The 16274-nt window shown below is 35.8% G+C and overlaps 1 protein-coding gene across 1 annotated transcript; it reads right to left on the reverse strand.

The window, feature by feature from the left end:
- Positions 1-113: 113 nt before the first annotated feature.
- LOC114875399 (fatty acid synthase-like) lies at positions 114-14588 on the reverse strand. Its single transcript, XM_029185628.2, has 10 exons — positions 14283-14588; positions 9194-9393; positions 8747-9100; positions 5517-8665; positions 4993-5443; positions 4553-4916; positions 2650-4136; positions 1643-2568; positions 1307-1543; positions 114-1233 (listed from the first exon to the last, which is right to left on the reverse strand). Exons 2-10 carry the CDS (start codon positions 9303-9305, stop codon positions 1132-1134), a joined length of 7182 nt encoding a protein of 2393 aa, XP_029041461.2. The 5' UTR covers positions 9306-9393; positions 14283-14588; the 3' UTR covers positions 114-1131.
- Positions 14589-16274: the final 1686 nt, after the last annotated feature.

The following is a 16274-nucleotide window of genomic DNA, read 5'->3' on the forward strand; positions in this document are numbered from 1 at the left end:
TTTTACTTTTAAACTAGGATGTACTGTATACTTTTATATACTGTTAATTGTTTAAAATTGTATTATGTTTAAATCAAGATTAAATAAAAAGAAATATAACAGAATATGCTGGATTAATTGATAACTTATTTGTTGTTCTTTATTTATTTATCAATATAATACAAGAACGTATGTAACATGTAACACATAACAAGTGTATACTATATGCATTTAATGACAATCAAAATATCTATGAACATGTACATATTTATTATTTAACAAATTGATTTCTTATTACTAATGAAAAAATAGTACAAATGGTTGCTTTCAATAAAGCATTAAGTATGTTGTGTGCAATAAATTGTGAAATTGTATAAATATATATAGAATATATATTAATATTTATCACTGGAATGTTACATCTTTTTATTTTATTTGGATACATCACTAAAAAGTATAGAAAAGTAAGAGTGACAAAATTGTAAAAGATATTTCTTGCTTCGTGATATTTTTTGTTAAATATTTTTGTACATATTTCTTCTTTGTAAAAATGACATGGTTTCTCAGAAATCTAGATACAAAATGAAATTGAACAAAATGCACATGTGCACTATATGTCCAAGTAATGGTTAATTTGTCCACTATAAACCATTACAGAGACCTATAGTAGATATTTCTAAATGGAGTTTAAATTTAACTTAACTTGAATATTTATATTTAAGATTTGCTAAATATTTATAGTAATACCCATTTGTAGTGTACTTGAAACTATTATAGACTACAAAATACAAAAAACACTAAAGCTATTTTTTTTTTCTTTTGTTTTGATACACTTCTCACATTTCACCAACTTTAAGATATTTATGATTAAAAAGTAGAGAAAAGGGCTACATAATTTAATAATGCAGATGATATAAACAATGCGTGTAGAAACCTGAAGGAAGAAACGTTTGTACAAAAGGAACTTTACAGAAAATTATGTAGAAATCATATTAAATATTAAATATTAAGTTTTGATGATTACTATTAATATCATTGTACATTAAAACTTTGTGGAACGTTTCTGTGCAACACTTATATACATTTAAGTAATGATATAAATGTTACAGAATATATTCTTATTCTTTACATTATTTATAATTGAAAATAAGTTTACGTTTGTAACAGGGATGCGATTTTGGATGCACTATCTCCTACCAAAATGCTTCTGTGATTTCCTGGCAATTCTTTTACAGTCACATTCTTTTTACAAAGCTATAAAAAGAAAATGGAGGAACATATTACAAACAGATTAAAATCAACGTTCAATATAATAAACAATAGTTACCTCTGATGTACCGTAGTCGCTCTCCGGAGGGAAAAAGTTGTCTTTGGCTTTAATTAGTAAAACGTCTCCATTGTACATAGTGCTTGGTTTGTACATATAAGCTGCATACAATTTTTTATGGAATAAGACACTAGCAACCTTTAGGTCTTCAGCCTTTATTTGCGTACTATTTATTAATTGCACCATTTTATTAAAAACTTTTTCATCAGTGGTTTCAGCTTTCAATATGCCATATGCCTAGAGAAAATGAAAAAAAAAAAAAAAATGAAAAATACGTGTTATTATTAAATTTCAATGTAACATATACAATATATGAAAATTGAAATATATGTATACCTCACGCAAACCAATCTTATTATTGAACTGTATGATAAAGAATGATAAAGCCTTTCTAAAACTATCGTTAATCACATCCTCGTCGTCGTTTTCGACAGCTCTTTTTCCAATTTCTACAGAATGTAATTTTACATAGTCTGGAGAACCGTCGATAAATGTTATAACTGCTTCCTGCCCAGCCTTCTGTAGTTGAATACTCATTTCAAACGCAATGCAACTTCCAAACGAGTAACCAGCTATATGATATGGTCCTTTCTTTTGAATGGTTTGAATTTTCTTAATATAGAACGCAGCTAGTTCTTCTATACTACTTAATGGAGTATTTTCAATGCATTGCAAGGCCCAAGCAGGTCGATTCAATTCACCGGCCAATTCTTTGAAGGGGGCTGCTATTCCTTCAATGGCGTGAATGAAGAATATAGGTATACCCTTAGAACTCTTCGTCGTCAGTTGTACGACAGATTCCGTGGGTATAATACTTGCACCATCGGCTTGGAATAAGAAATCTATGCCGATCTCTTGCGAGACTGTATTAGAAGTACTTTTTATTTCTTCACCCACATCAGTGTTCAGTTTCATTAATTTTTCGAATGTCAAATTACGAATCTCTTGTGCCGACAATGTTACATCATAGCCCCTTTCAAGAGTCTGCTTGATTTCTGTTCCCATAAGAGAATCCATTCCAAGATCAGCCAGACTAATAGCGGGATTAACGGATTCTACTTTCTTAATGCCTAAAATATTAGCAACCGCTTGAACAATGCTAACTTTGTTCGAGCTGTTTGCGTTCTTCCCTTTATCTGCTAAAACAAAGGAACTTAGAATTGGATGCGGTTGTTGAAGGAACACATCCATCGTTTCGAGACAGCTTTGTATACGTTGTGGCAAAGTACCGCCTACTTCAGTATCATTATTACCCATTGTTTCTGTAAAATAATAATAGAACGAGGTGATATTTACTCACGGATAAAATTAATTTCAAGTGCAATAGAACATGTGCAATATACCTAAAATTAAACCGACGTCTCCAATAGCTCCCCATTCAATAGCCAGACCAGGTAAACCGTTTGCTTGTCTTTGCTCCATTATTCTTTCCATAGCAGAGTTAGAAAGACCGTAGTTCGTTTGACCTAAATTACCTCTTCCGCTTGAGACGGACGAGAAAACAACGAAGTAATCCAATGCGGAGCAATATTCCCGGGACACTGCGTCCAAATTTTTAGTTCCAACTATCTTTGGTAATGACGATATAACGAAATCACGTTCTTCAAGATTTTCAAAAAGCGCGTCGCGTAAAACAGCCGCCAGATTGAATATACCACCGACCGGAGCAATTTTATTACTTTCCAGGATCAGTTGTTTTGCCCCTGCAAGTGTTGTTACGTCTGCGGTGGAAATCGTAACGTGTACACCCATTTCGCGCCAGCGACGAACGCACAACGACTGGAATCCTGTACGGACTCCGGATCTTGAGGTCAGAACTACGTACTTGGCGCCCCGAATGATCATCCAGTCCGCAAGTTCTAAACCAAATCCACCAAGACCGCCGACCAGTATGTAGGACTTATCTGGGTGCATGTAAATTCTTGGAATGGCTGCGACCACCTTTGGCGACGGCTGTACGACCTTCTGTTTCTCTTCGTCGCGAAGTTTCAACAGAACTTTACCAATGTGTTTACCCGTAGCCATGAATCTGAAGGACTGTTCAATCTGTTGTTCTGAGAAGACGGTCGATGGAAGAGGACGCACAGCGCCGTTCTTGATACCTTCTGAAACCAGTCTTGCTACTTCTTTTCTTTCTGGACCGTCAGTTTCACAGATAGCGTCCAGAAGTATGCCATGGAAAGAGACGTTCTTCAAGAATACAGACATTCCTAAAGATGCATCATTGGACAGATCGAATTTTCCAATTTCAAGGAAACGACCGCCGATAGCGAGACACCTTACGCTGGCTTGTAACTTTTCTTCGGCCAATGAGTTAAGCACTATGTCAACACCACGGCCGTTGGTTTCGTTAAGTACCAATTGTTCGAAGCTGGTGTCTCGAGAATTGCCGATGTTTCGGTCGGTCAATTGAGGGAACATTTTCTTCAAGAAATCTCGTTTCTCTTGTGTTCCAACGGTTGTAAATACCTTGCAACCAGCGTGCAAAGCTATCGCGATACTTGCTTGCCCTACACCTCCGGTACCAGCGTGAATCAAAACAGAGTCACCGGGTTTCAGACCACCTCGGACGCAAAGAGAATAATAACTTGTCGCGTAAGCGACTGGGATTGTAGCTGCTTGTTCCAAGGTCCATTTGTCAGGGACCTCCCACATGAATCCAGGATCAGCTACGACAGTAGTTGCCAAACCGCGTGCCGGTACCATAGCCATGATCCTTTTACCTTTCGAATTGCGACCAGAAAATTCAAGGCCCAAAATACAATCTTGATTAGCTAAATTTCCAGGAAGTGCATCGGGTGGTAATTTTCCAGTTGCCAGCATAACATCTCTGTTAACATTAAATGTTGCATAATATAATTAGAACCATGTTTACTAATATCATATACAGTGGCGGCTTGCATATATTTCCCTATTTCCACTTCTTTAATTCTTTCTTTATACTTGGACAATAATCCTTAAGCTTAATGTCAGTAGCCACCCCCCAGTTTATAAAAAAGATAGAAAAATCTTTGTATGGAACTGTGCGCTTCATAGTTCCAGCGGCGTGGTGTTTAATTGTTGTGCGCATGCGCACATAGGAAGCTGCGCGCAAGGCTGCGCAGGAGAGAGAGCACTGTTGCTCCCGCAGTGCCGGTTTTTTAAAACAAAGGCTACAAATTTTCTGGAGCAGCATCCCCACTAATTTTAGCTACGAGCCGCCACTGATGATGTAGTAATTTATCAATTCTCAGAAATCAAATTTACCTGAAGTTTAACGGTGCATAGTAGACATGACAAAATTCGGTGTTCGGGAAACTTTCTGGCTGGTAGTAGCTCAGTGGACTTTCGATCCATCGTAAGCTGCTTAAGTCACCTCTGTACAATGCGTTGATGTATGCATGTTCAACTTGAAGAGACGATACTCCGCTTTGTTGATCCAATCGCAGATGACGATAGCTTCCCCAATGTCCTCCTTTCAAAACATTGGCTACCAATTGCTTGTTCAATTGTGATGCATAAAATTTGTCAGTTAGACTAAATTTAGGGGCATTTTTGTCCATAATGAACACGTAACGTGTGTTCGAGCCACCCTCCTCACGACGCATGCAGTTCATGAATCCAGTCATACCTAAAAAAAAAAAGAAAAAAATATTTATTATAAATACAATATTTGATAAAGAATATTTAATACCTGCGATACTTACCAAGTAGTTCTTCACCCTGACCAACGAAGATAACATCCTGTTTACTGACTGCAGCTTTTTTCAGAGCTGCCTTAGCATTATCAAGCCATGCAAAGTTCTTCTCAGTCATTTGTATAACAATCGTTTCTTTTCCTTCTTCTTTCTTTTTAAGTAACAGGTAGGTCTTTCCAAGCAAAGACTGGCTAGCGACATAACTCAGACTTGGATCTTTTACTAAACTAGCATCACTTTGATTCGTTTCTTCAAGTAATAGAAATCCACCAGGCTTCAAACTGTTTGACAAATTGTTCAACACATTCAGTGCCTTATGAGACAACACGTTAGCCGCTACAACCAGATTCAGATCTTGACCAACTGGTCCATTATTCTCGTCGCGTGATACGATCTTCACATCTAACGACTCTAAGCTGGTATACTGGTCGCGTGAGGATGTGATCAATTGCATATCAACCTGTAAAAAAAAATGCAAAATTAATAAAATATCATTTTACCGATCGTTTTAAACAAATAATTGTAACACTTACAACACGCAGTGGTTCATAAAAAAATATGTCCATTACAGTGGACGCGAGAAGAGCGTCTACAGGACGATTTCCAGCTACTTCAACAGCTTTAATTCTTAGCCCAGGTATATTTTCTTGAACAAGTTGGAGTAAAATGGTAAGAGCGTGGAGCTTAGCTCTTTCGGGGTCCTGCGCGAATGGTTGAAGATTTTCATAAGGCACAAATGTGTTCCTGTCGTATTTGGGTGATTGAGATTGTTGTTTCTTTGAAATCAAGGATGCTTTCATTTTCCTGATTTCAATGCCTCCTGATTTAACGACACCGATGTTTGAGTAAGAATAAACTGGAACACCTTCGTCTTCGTTGAAGCTCTTAACATATTCTAAATGAACCGTTGGGTTAATAGCAAGGTACTGCATACGTACTGGTACGTACAGTCCTCTCGAGTCGTTTTCTAATATGGAGAACTGAAGCATGGTGTCCATGTATGCAATCCAGTTGTGCCACTGGAGTTTACCAATAACGCCACGATTTTGGGCGGACTTAATCCCCTGGAAAACTCCGGTGTAATCGTATCCTCTTAATCTAAGTTCTTTGTAAATGTCATTCGGAGTCAATTCCAGCAAGTCGGGTTGATTTTGAACAACAGGCGCAGGAATGTTTAGCAACATTTTCTCCTCGTTTTCTGGGACGGATATCTTTCCTTTTACTACCACAGATCCATTTTCACAGATCTCAAATTCACCCGTTCCCATGAATATATTGATCAAAAACTTCACCTCTCCCTCCTTTGGCATAATGGTGGCTCGTTGGAATTGCACGTTTTCAAATACTACTGGCATCTTTTCGTAGTCGACCTTCTGTAACTTAGCAAAAGTCTTCCATACTAGTACCATATAACCGGTAGCTGGGAAAAGAGTTCTTCCATCGATGACATGGCCGCCTAAATACGCGTCTGATTCCTTGGACAAATCGATCTTTATAACCATTTCTCCGGCGGATTCGCCTCTTCCATTGAAATCAGCTACACTCCATTCAGTGGAATGATCCCATTTAACGAGGGAGTTGATCATGGGTGTACCACATCCAACTGGGTAACTAACAGGTGGATACAACTTGGACACTTTAGGTTGCGCTCCAGCCATGTACAATTTTCCAATATTTTCCAGGAAGAATCCTATGTTATTCGCATGATCCCGTTTGTGTAAACCAATGTTGGTCACAGTTGGGGGCAGAGATCTACGTAGAACTGCTTGTAATAGGCAATGCGGAGCAATTTCAATTACTATCGCATTTTCTGGAACATGGGCGAGTCCTTGGTGGAAGAGAACCGGCGACAGTAAGTTGTTCACGTGGTAAGCCGGAGAGCTGAGTTGCGCCAACGGGGTACCCCATGCTTCTTCGGGTATAGAGGTGGAGATCCATCTTGCAGATCTTTGTTTCGGGTTTGGTATAACCTTCTCCAATACGGTGCGTAGTTTTGGACCAGCTGGTGCCACGTATTTGCTATGGAAGGCAACTCCAGAACTGTCTACAACTTTCGCAAAGATGTTCTGTTGTTTCAATTCAGCCGCGAATTTGTGGACGTCCTCGACTGGTCCAGAAATAGATACAGAGTCGGCGGAATTGTTACAAGCCGCCATTATGTTCGGTGGGCATCGTGCTTTGGTTTCCTCCCAGCTTAATCCCACAGCAGCCATACCTCCGGGTTCGAGTTTCGAATCCAAGATCATTCTTCCTCTCCAATAAGCGGCCAGAACAGTTTGCTCCGGTGTAAAGGTGCCATCGGCATAGGCGCATCCTAATTCTCCTACAGAGTGTCCAATGATACCGTCAGGTTGGATACCCAAATGCGCTAATAGATCAACGAGGGCAACTTGGATAGCTGCTATTGACACGAAAGAATGTACAACGTTCGCAAAGGTTTCGGTTGTTCCGTGTTGAATCAGATGCATCAAATCGATTCCTTCCGGTCTCAATGCATCGGCACACCTGTTTATGCTTCGTTGGAACGTTTCAATAGAAAGCAACGCTCTGCCCATACCCGGCCACTGGGATCCCATACCAGAGAATGCGAACCAAACAGGACGTTTTTCACCAACGTACGAGTTAAGTTCCTGGGTGTTAACATTTCCCATAACGGAGTATCCTCTGTAAAGGTGACCAGTTACAGAATTCGCGTAAATGTCATGAAGGAGAGCAATGAATTCATCATCGTATTCGTATTCTTTGGCTTTGTCTAGAAGTACTTCTATAGCTTCTTCAGTGCGTCCCGACACAGTGACGAGCTTCGGTAATTTACTATCTAAAACTGGTGATAACTTTGGTTTAGGATTGCTACGAAGAAGAATGTGAGCGTTTGCTCCACCGAAACCGAACGAATTAATTGCTACGAGTCCACCTTTCCATGGTGTATTCTTATCTATAACCTGTATACTACCATCGCTCAACGAGGGTATATCTTGGTTTGGAGATTTATAGTGCAAATTCCCCGGAATCACACCGGTCTCCATGGCGATTAACAATTTCGCCATAGAACTGACTCCACTGGCCGGTTCAGCGTGGCCCATGTTGGACTTTATCGAACCGAGCAACAACGGTGTTTTTCGACCTTTGCAAAATAATTTCGCGATCGAATTAATTTCCTGAGGGTCTCCAACTTTCGTGCCTGTTCCGTGTGCCTCGACATACGCGACGTCGGCAGGGTTAACGCCAGCCTCTGAGTAAACCTCGCGCATTAATTTGTTTTGCATATCACCGCTGGGGAATGTGATACCCTGAACTTTGTTGCCATCGGTGTTCGTTTTCGAATGTACCACGGTAGCGTAAACTCTCCGTGCGTCCTTTGACTTTTGCAAGAAAACAACCGAGACAGCTTCGGATCTAACGTATCCTTTGCCATCGGCGTCGAAGGCTCTGCAAGTACCATCAGGGGACAGCATGCTTAACCTATGGAACTGAAGTGAAGATGTTGGCTTCAGAAGAAGATTGCAACCACCGACGATAGCTGAATCACATTCTCCGGCACGTATCGAAGCAATTGCTTGATGCATCGCGTACAAAGACGAAGAGCAAGCTGTGTCTAACGCGTAACTTGGACCGCTGAAATCGAACGTGTAAGATATTCTGTTTGAAAACATAGCTCTGCAGCAACCGGTTAATCCGTATCCTGAAAATACACGTATTTTATATTAGTATTTTTTTTTAGGTATTGACAAGCATTATTTTGGGTTGCGTTTAGTCTACCAACCGTTAACTAGTTCCGGATCGGCGGTCCAAAATTCGTCCGATTCCGAGGAGGAAACACCGATGAACACGCCAGTTTTAGATCCTCTAATATCGTTTGGATTGATACCAGCATCGACTATCGCTTCGTACGTTGCTTCCAAAAGCATACGTAGCTGTGGGTCCATTACGTGAGCCTGTTTCGCGTGTACACCGAAAAAGGTTGCGTCGAAAGATTTCAGATCCTTAAGTTTGCCAGTCCTCGTGGGAAGGCCGTAAATACCAGAAGGCCATCGTCGTTCGTCATCTGTGACCATGTCGATGCCTTCGAATAAATTTTTCCTAAATTCATCTACGTCTTCTGATTCGGGGAAACGACCTGAAAAAAAAAAATATCCAGAAAAATAAATATCAACGAAATTAAATGGAATACGTGTAGAATATAATTTTAAATTTAAAAGTAATTTCTTACCCGAAAAACCGGTAATGACTATATCTTCGCCAGTGCTGTATAGACTGTCGCCGTTCATCATGGTAGGTTCTCTTGTTATGGGGCTATTTGCACTTTCAAATTGAGCCGGCATTGTGATATATTATAATACGTACGACCTTTCTTAAGAGTTCTTTACCTTCACAGAATTTATCAGACGCGAGAGCCTAGTGGACTGTAAGCTGAAAATGATTCAATATCATTATTAACGACTGTGTTCATTTATTAAGGAAGGAAGATAAAGGTAAAATTTTCTTTGTTAATTATAGTTAGAATTTTGTAAATATAGGACGACATATGAACGCTATGTACGTGTCAGCAAATTGTATTAAATTACTACGGTGACTATCTCTTCTCGAGATGCGATTAATTGAGTGATTTCAATTGGATTCACTGCGAGATAAATCCATTTAGCAGTGACTTTATTATGCGTCTCAAGATGCACTCGACACTTCTATCCCTACAACTGTTATTAGTATTTTTCATTTATTAAGTTATTTCTATTTCTTCTGCTTTATGTTTTTATTAAAATACGTTTAAAGATCATCTGTTTTCAATCGTACGAACTTCCACGCCGACTTCCGGAAACTTAAGAGGCAGATGTAATGAGTAATGCGATTGGTTTATTCGAAGAATGTACATACGTCAATGAAACGTGCATCGGGAAAATTTAAATACGCGGAAAAATTTGAATAATTATATATATATCCTGAGTAAGCAAATTTATTCTTTACGATCACGCGATTATCCATTCGTTTCATCAGAAGATATTAATGAACGCAAGATATGCCGTTGACCTGACCCTCCCTCCCTCCCGCCGGATTATGAAAGAAGTTTAATCGTAATATCACATATTTGACATTTTTACATCACATCATTAACACAAGTCTCTGGTAACGTTCATTTTCAACTTATGTATGTATGAATAATTGCAATCGATATCGTATGATCCATTTGGTTTTTTTATTATTATTATATCTCGCGATAAAATTTGCATAAAAACCAGACTCTTGTCGATATAAGAAAATTCATGGTCAAACGCATGATCTTAATAATCGCGTGACATCCAAGGAATAGAATCACTCATGAATTAAAGGTAAATTAACAAAAATTAACGTCATTCGCGATGTCGCTTCATTATCATTCAACTTCAATTGACGCTTCAATGTTGCGTCGAAAGGTTATGCTTCGCATAAGAAATTTCTTTTTCAAATAAGTACATACCTCAAGGAAAATTTTCACGATACGTGACTATATAGTGAATTTCTTGTATCATACCTACCCGGTAAAATTATTACAAAGTATGATTTTCGAAGGAGCAAGTTCTTCCTTTTAGGTTACATATTTCGAAATTTCAAGGTTACCGACATTTCTTTCTTAAATAGTACAACGTGCTTTTGTTATCGTAACGTAATAGTTAACAGGATGATAAAGTCGGTTGTGTATCGTGTGTTAACCTTCAGATAACCTTTCGACAAATTGTTATATAGAAAGTATTTGTATATGTAACGGAATTGTGAATGTTTATTTGTTTACCTTTGAATAGTACATTTCTAATGAACATTAGAATATTCTTATTAAGTTATCTTACAAAATTACAAATAAATTATCATAACATTTGCATTTCCAAATAATTTAAATATTTTATGTTTATCTGCTATTCTGAAAAGAATAATGTAATAGACTGATATGTATATAATACGGAATAGATCACGTACTGTTTATGTAAATTGCGAAGTTTCGAGGTATCGGACAATAATGATTAAAATACATAGATTGTAAAGGTGATACTCGTAATATACACATATGTACATATATTTAAATTCTGCGATATGTTAATGTCTAATCAAGTACATTAGCAATTTAAGATTTTATAACTTTGTGCGCAACTTCTTAATCTTCTGAAGTATGTCAAAATTACAAATTTCATCGCGTGGCTTTCGACCGCGTATCAAGAATATTTCATACTTCTATTTCGAGGTTATCTTTTTAACATTCTTTTTTTCCTGCAGATATTAGCAACAAGTGTCGACGGTTTTTGTCTGTCACATGTGATAATGTCAAATGTCTTCGTATATCAAATATATTTTATTTATCTAGTTTTTTATCAAGGAAACTTCTTTCCTTAATCACAACTATATTTCATGGTTATTGACGGTTTTAGACATCTTCAAGCGAGAATACATGTTAAAGCGTGATTTTATCATCAGACTAAACATTAAAACGCATCTTTGAAGTTTTTATCTGTGCATTTTTAATAGCAATGCAGTTTTTCTAACCCGACAGCCTTTTAAAAATGTTAATAATAAAAATGAATCTGCTTACATTACATATCGATAGTCTAAGATATTATGAAAAGTTTTTAACAGATAATTTATATATTCCAGATTCTTTGGAATATATAAAAAAACACGTGTTTTAAGTATGATATACAGTGGGTCACAAAATTATTCACTCACCGTTTAACCTCTTAACAATTATATTATAACAAGTGTATTTTGCCTGAATATTCTCAGGCTTTTAAGTTAAGAGGTTAAAACAGAATACCTCATTTAAAGTGACTTGAGGTTTCTCGAGAAGCTATAGAAATTAATTTATTAAGACATGTATTTCTGTTGTTTTAAAAAATTACAATTTGTCGAAATCGGGAAAGAAATAGTAAAATGCAATTTTTTAACTTTTTCATTTGAGCCTGTAATTAAAATTTAAAATATAACATTTGTAAAAAGTATGTTATGTCATCGAAGTCGGACAATGCACTGAGAGTTACAAGTAATTAAAATTTCTGAAAATGGTGACTTTTCATCTAAGAACGTAACTAGTTATGTTCTTAGAAAAGTCGCGAATCTAGGAAATTTTAATTACTTGTAACTTCTAAGTGCATTGGCCGATCTTGATGAAATTTTCATTAGAGGCTCACATAAAAAAATTGAGAAATTATCTTTCACTATTTTTTCTCACGGTTTCAACAAATTGTAATTTTTTAAAACAAAAAAAGTACATATCTTAGTAAATTAATTTTTATAGCTTTTCAAGAAACCTTAAGTCATTTGGTCCAATTTTAAATGAAATATTCTGTTTCAACCGTTGAGCGAATAATTTTGTGACCCACTGTATGTAATTATTTTAATTTTATTCTAATTAAATCTATAATTTTCGTTGTTACTTAAACATTGAATATTTTAACATTAATTACATTAAAATAAGCCGAAGCAATTATAAGGATCATTTGACGACCAAGTGGTATCGTAGGTTATCGAGAAATTAATTTACATTCGTTGCTCTTTACGTATACAATGTGCCACGTAATTTATTACTTGCTAACCGCTTAAAAGCACCTTTTAATTTTCCCTGATGCTTAATTCGATTGCACAACTGATGGATAAACACAATTATATTCACAAATGAAAGTCTGAGAAAAAGAAAAGCGAATTGAATTTTTAAAAGATTGTCTGAAAGCCACGCGTTTTTAAACGATAAGGGCAATCAATCGCATCAGTATTTTTAGATAGTACAAAAAAAAATTAATAAAAACTAATTATGCTTAAATATATGTACAATATTTTGCCCCCCTTTCTCAAGCTTGATATCTACTTTTTTATCACCAAAGAAAATCATGTATATTTCATGTCCCTCACGTGACTCGAATAATTTCATCATATTAAAATTAAAGCAAAAGAAAAAGAAAAAAAAATCGAAAATATATTCTACACTTGGCTTTGGTTAGGTTCATGAGTCGATCACGTGTCGTGCGACGTAGATGCCCACAAAACAAACGTTCCAATACATACAGACAAGTTTTGCTAATTTATTATTAAAATTGATGCTGATTCCTGGCATTTGCTGCTAGAATGTCAAGCTAGGTACTTTAAACGACATTTATCTTTTAGCAGCAAAATTTAAAGAGGAAGCAGAAAATTTACTTAAAAAAGTAATAAAGAGGAAACAGAAAATTTACTTAAAAAAATAATAAAAATGAACCAGATCTGAAATAAAGTAAATTAAAAACATATAATAAATTATATTTTTAAATTTTAATGTCTCTATGTTTTCTATTGTAATTAACAAAAAATTAATACATGAATAGATCACATTTAAATGCGTAAATTGAACAATTTACATAGTAATAAATAATGTTATCTAACTTTCATAAGAATATCAGAAAAAAAAAATCGTACGAAAGAAAATTCTACAGTTGACGAAGGAACATTATTACAATCACTCGTATGTCGGAAAATATCCAAATAAAACTACTGCAGCTTGTGCGTAAAGATGCTGAGTATGCAACGCAGTAGTAACAATTTTCACAAGTCAGACTGTAAACGTTCTGAAATTGCATATGCCTTAGCTTTACATATATAAAAAAAAAGATATGCCATCGTATGCATATTTTTGAATAGTTTCACTTGCACGTGACACAGTGTTCAGGTGTTTCGTAACAATAAAGAAAAATATACAGTTATTCTACTGTATATATTATAGATCATGCGTTCGTACAGTGGAAAGAATAAATTAAGATTTGTTTCCTCGAAAAAAAAAAACAACTTTCACGTCATCAATCTATTACGATTATAATTTGTCACGCAGAATGTGTATGAAAGCTTCGATTTTCTAAATTTTCAAATTCTTGAAAAATGATATCTCACGAAGCAATCCAATGGTTGTAAACACTTTGTTTACAGTAGTGAAGAACACGTGAAGTCACGGTCATTCGACACTGTGAGGCTTCGTTATTACCTTCCTAGAGATTTCTACGCGTATTTTATAACAGAGTATGGCAGCTAATAATATAATTGATTTTAGAGACTCTAAATGGTAATACCAAGGAAGCCGTTTATTGCTACCGAGAAACTATAGAACGAATAAATATTACATACTTTATAACGTACAATCTACAGAAACCGCATAGGTGACGAAGAAAATAAATATTGACATTATTACACATAAGACGTTAGATTTTCTTTAGAAATGTATCACTCAAAGTTAACAAGAAACCTTAGAAAATGTATTAGATGGTTTCATGTACGAATCAGTTCTATTATTGTAATAAAATATTTATGCCATAACTCACCTCATACGTGGATATAATCCTGACAAATGTTGGGAACTCTTGTTTTCCTTGTCAGTCCCAAAATCCTGTTGTAACCGACAGTTATACACTATCAAAAAATTGACGTTTAATGAATTAAAGCGGACCTTGCCAACCGGCTAGATATTTCTGTATTGAACAAACAATGGAATGTGTACGATATTAAATAGAAAATGATCTTGCTGTTCGATGAATTTAATATTCGACGTGCTGTTTCTTATCGTCAATAACCGGTAGGAGCGTCGCGGGCACGTCACAGAGAACTGGCTAGCATCTAGCTCGTGAACATCTCGTTATTATTGAATTGGACAGACCCTATGGTCTGACATCAGACCATGTGGCGCCGACCAATAGGAGTGTACGCTTTTAGTACGCACGCGCACTAGAATTGACCGGCGTCGGTTCTGTTGCGAATATTCTGCTTTTCTTCTGAATTGCAGATATTCTTCTAAGTGACAGATCCATCATGTGGAACTTGACATCGTAAAGAGATTCGTGTACATGCAGTTGTCACGTGCTAACCTTTTGCATTTTTTTATATAATATTTTTTTTCCATCATCGGTACCGATAACCAATATGGAATCGTTTGCCGCTATGACACGCCGCTATAACAAAGCGACGCGAGGGATCGATACGTACACTGGCGCAGTAATACCTACGGATTTTCAAAACATTCGTAACTATTAAGCTTTCACTCTGAAATACATTCAAATTTCACTCGAATGACAATGATTTTCAGCTATATTCAACCTGTTACATTTGAAATATTCGAAACTTTATAAGTGGTGATCGTCTTATTAACATTCAACGGTTATTCTTCTTTCGTAATGTTAAGAGTACGTCCCTTTCTTTGTAATTTTTTCATTATACTAATTATATTATAAAAAAGTATTGCGTTTCATCAATATCTATGATAACATAAATTAACATTTGATTTATTGGACTTATTTTGTTTGTTCCTTTCTGTTCTTTTGTTCTTTCTGCAGCATTATCCATCAAATTTGTAATTCCATGTTCAAAGATTTGAAAAAATGATTAGATTCCGCGCGGTATATCAAATGGTCACAGGTTTTTATTTTTACCCAATTAAAAATATAACGAATTTAAGCACATTTTGATAAGGGAGAAATATTGTGCCCTCTTATTCCTCTTCCCTCTATCCCCTTTTTGATAACACTTTGCAGAGGTCTTTGCCACTGCTTTACTACAAGCCTGTTAACCGCGTGCTATACACGTGAACTGAAGAAAGAAACATATAATCCCCGTAACTTTAGACTTAACAAGACTTTTGTGCCATGATGGAAAGCCAACAGAAGCATCCTACTTATCTCTGTTATAAAAGGAAGTTCGTGAATAATAAAAACGGGCCAAATTGCAATTGTGTCGATTCTGTATATTTATTCTCGAATCTTATATATTTATTCCTATTTCATGTTTCCCGTAATGATCAAATATTCGTTTAAATTTGACGAATTATAAAATATGATTAACACGCGGCTATGAAATGATTACGAAATTCGAATTTTACACGCGTTGCCGCTTTTTGAACGGCATCGGGAACAGTAATCACGTTATGTAATTTACTTACGTAAAATAATTTTGGATGCAATTTTATGAGCATTTTTATACGTGATAGTATATGTATATATATTTATATGTAAAAACTATAACGATCGATAATAAAAAGTTTGCGGAAAAGATACAATAAAATTAAACGAAAATATATTTAATACGTACTAAAGAAAATTTACGAAAATCGAGGTGAACAGAAAAATTAATCAAATCAAACATATTTCTAGTGGCTTATACCATATATATATGATTAATTTTAAATATTTTAACATACAAAATTTATGTTAAATCCGACTGATATTAAAAACTATTTGCAAATTATAAAATGAATTATAATTTCATGCCGATTTGTTATAATATGAGCCGTTATTTTTGAAAGTGGTATAAGTCCATTTTTTTAT

The sequence above is a fragment of the Osmia bicornis genome, chromosome 7 (assembly GCF_907164935.1).
Source record: "Osmia bicornis bicornis chromosome 7, iOsmBic2.1, whole genome shotgun sequence".
Classification (NCBI taxonomy): domain Eukaryota; kingdom Metazoa; phylum Arthropoda; class Insecta; order Hymenoptera; family Megachilidae; genus Osmia; species Osmia bicornis.

What these genes read in the sequence shown, in the direction of transcription:
- LOC114875399 (XM_029185628.2), bottom strand. Translation starts at nt 9,305, where the DNA reads ATGCCGGCTCAATTTGAAAGTGCAAATAGCCCCATAACAAGAGAACCT. An exon ending in TTTATGAACCACTGCGTGTT is followed by an intron (nt 5,444 to 5,516) that starts GTAAGTGTTACA and finishes TTTTTTTTACAG; the next exon opens with GTTGATATGCAATTGATCAC. An exon ending in TCAGGGTGAAGAACTACTTG is followed by an intron (nt 4,917 to 4,992) that starts GTAAGTATCGCA and finishes TTTTTTTTTTAG; the next exon opens with GTATGACTGGATTCATGAAC.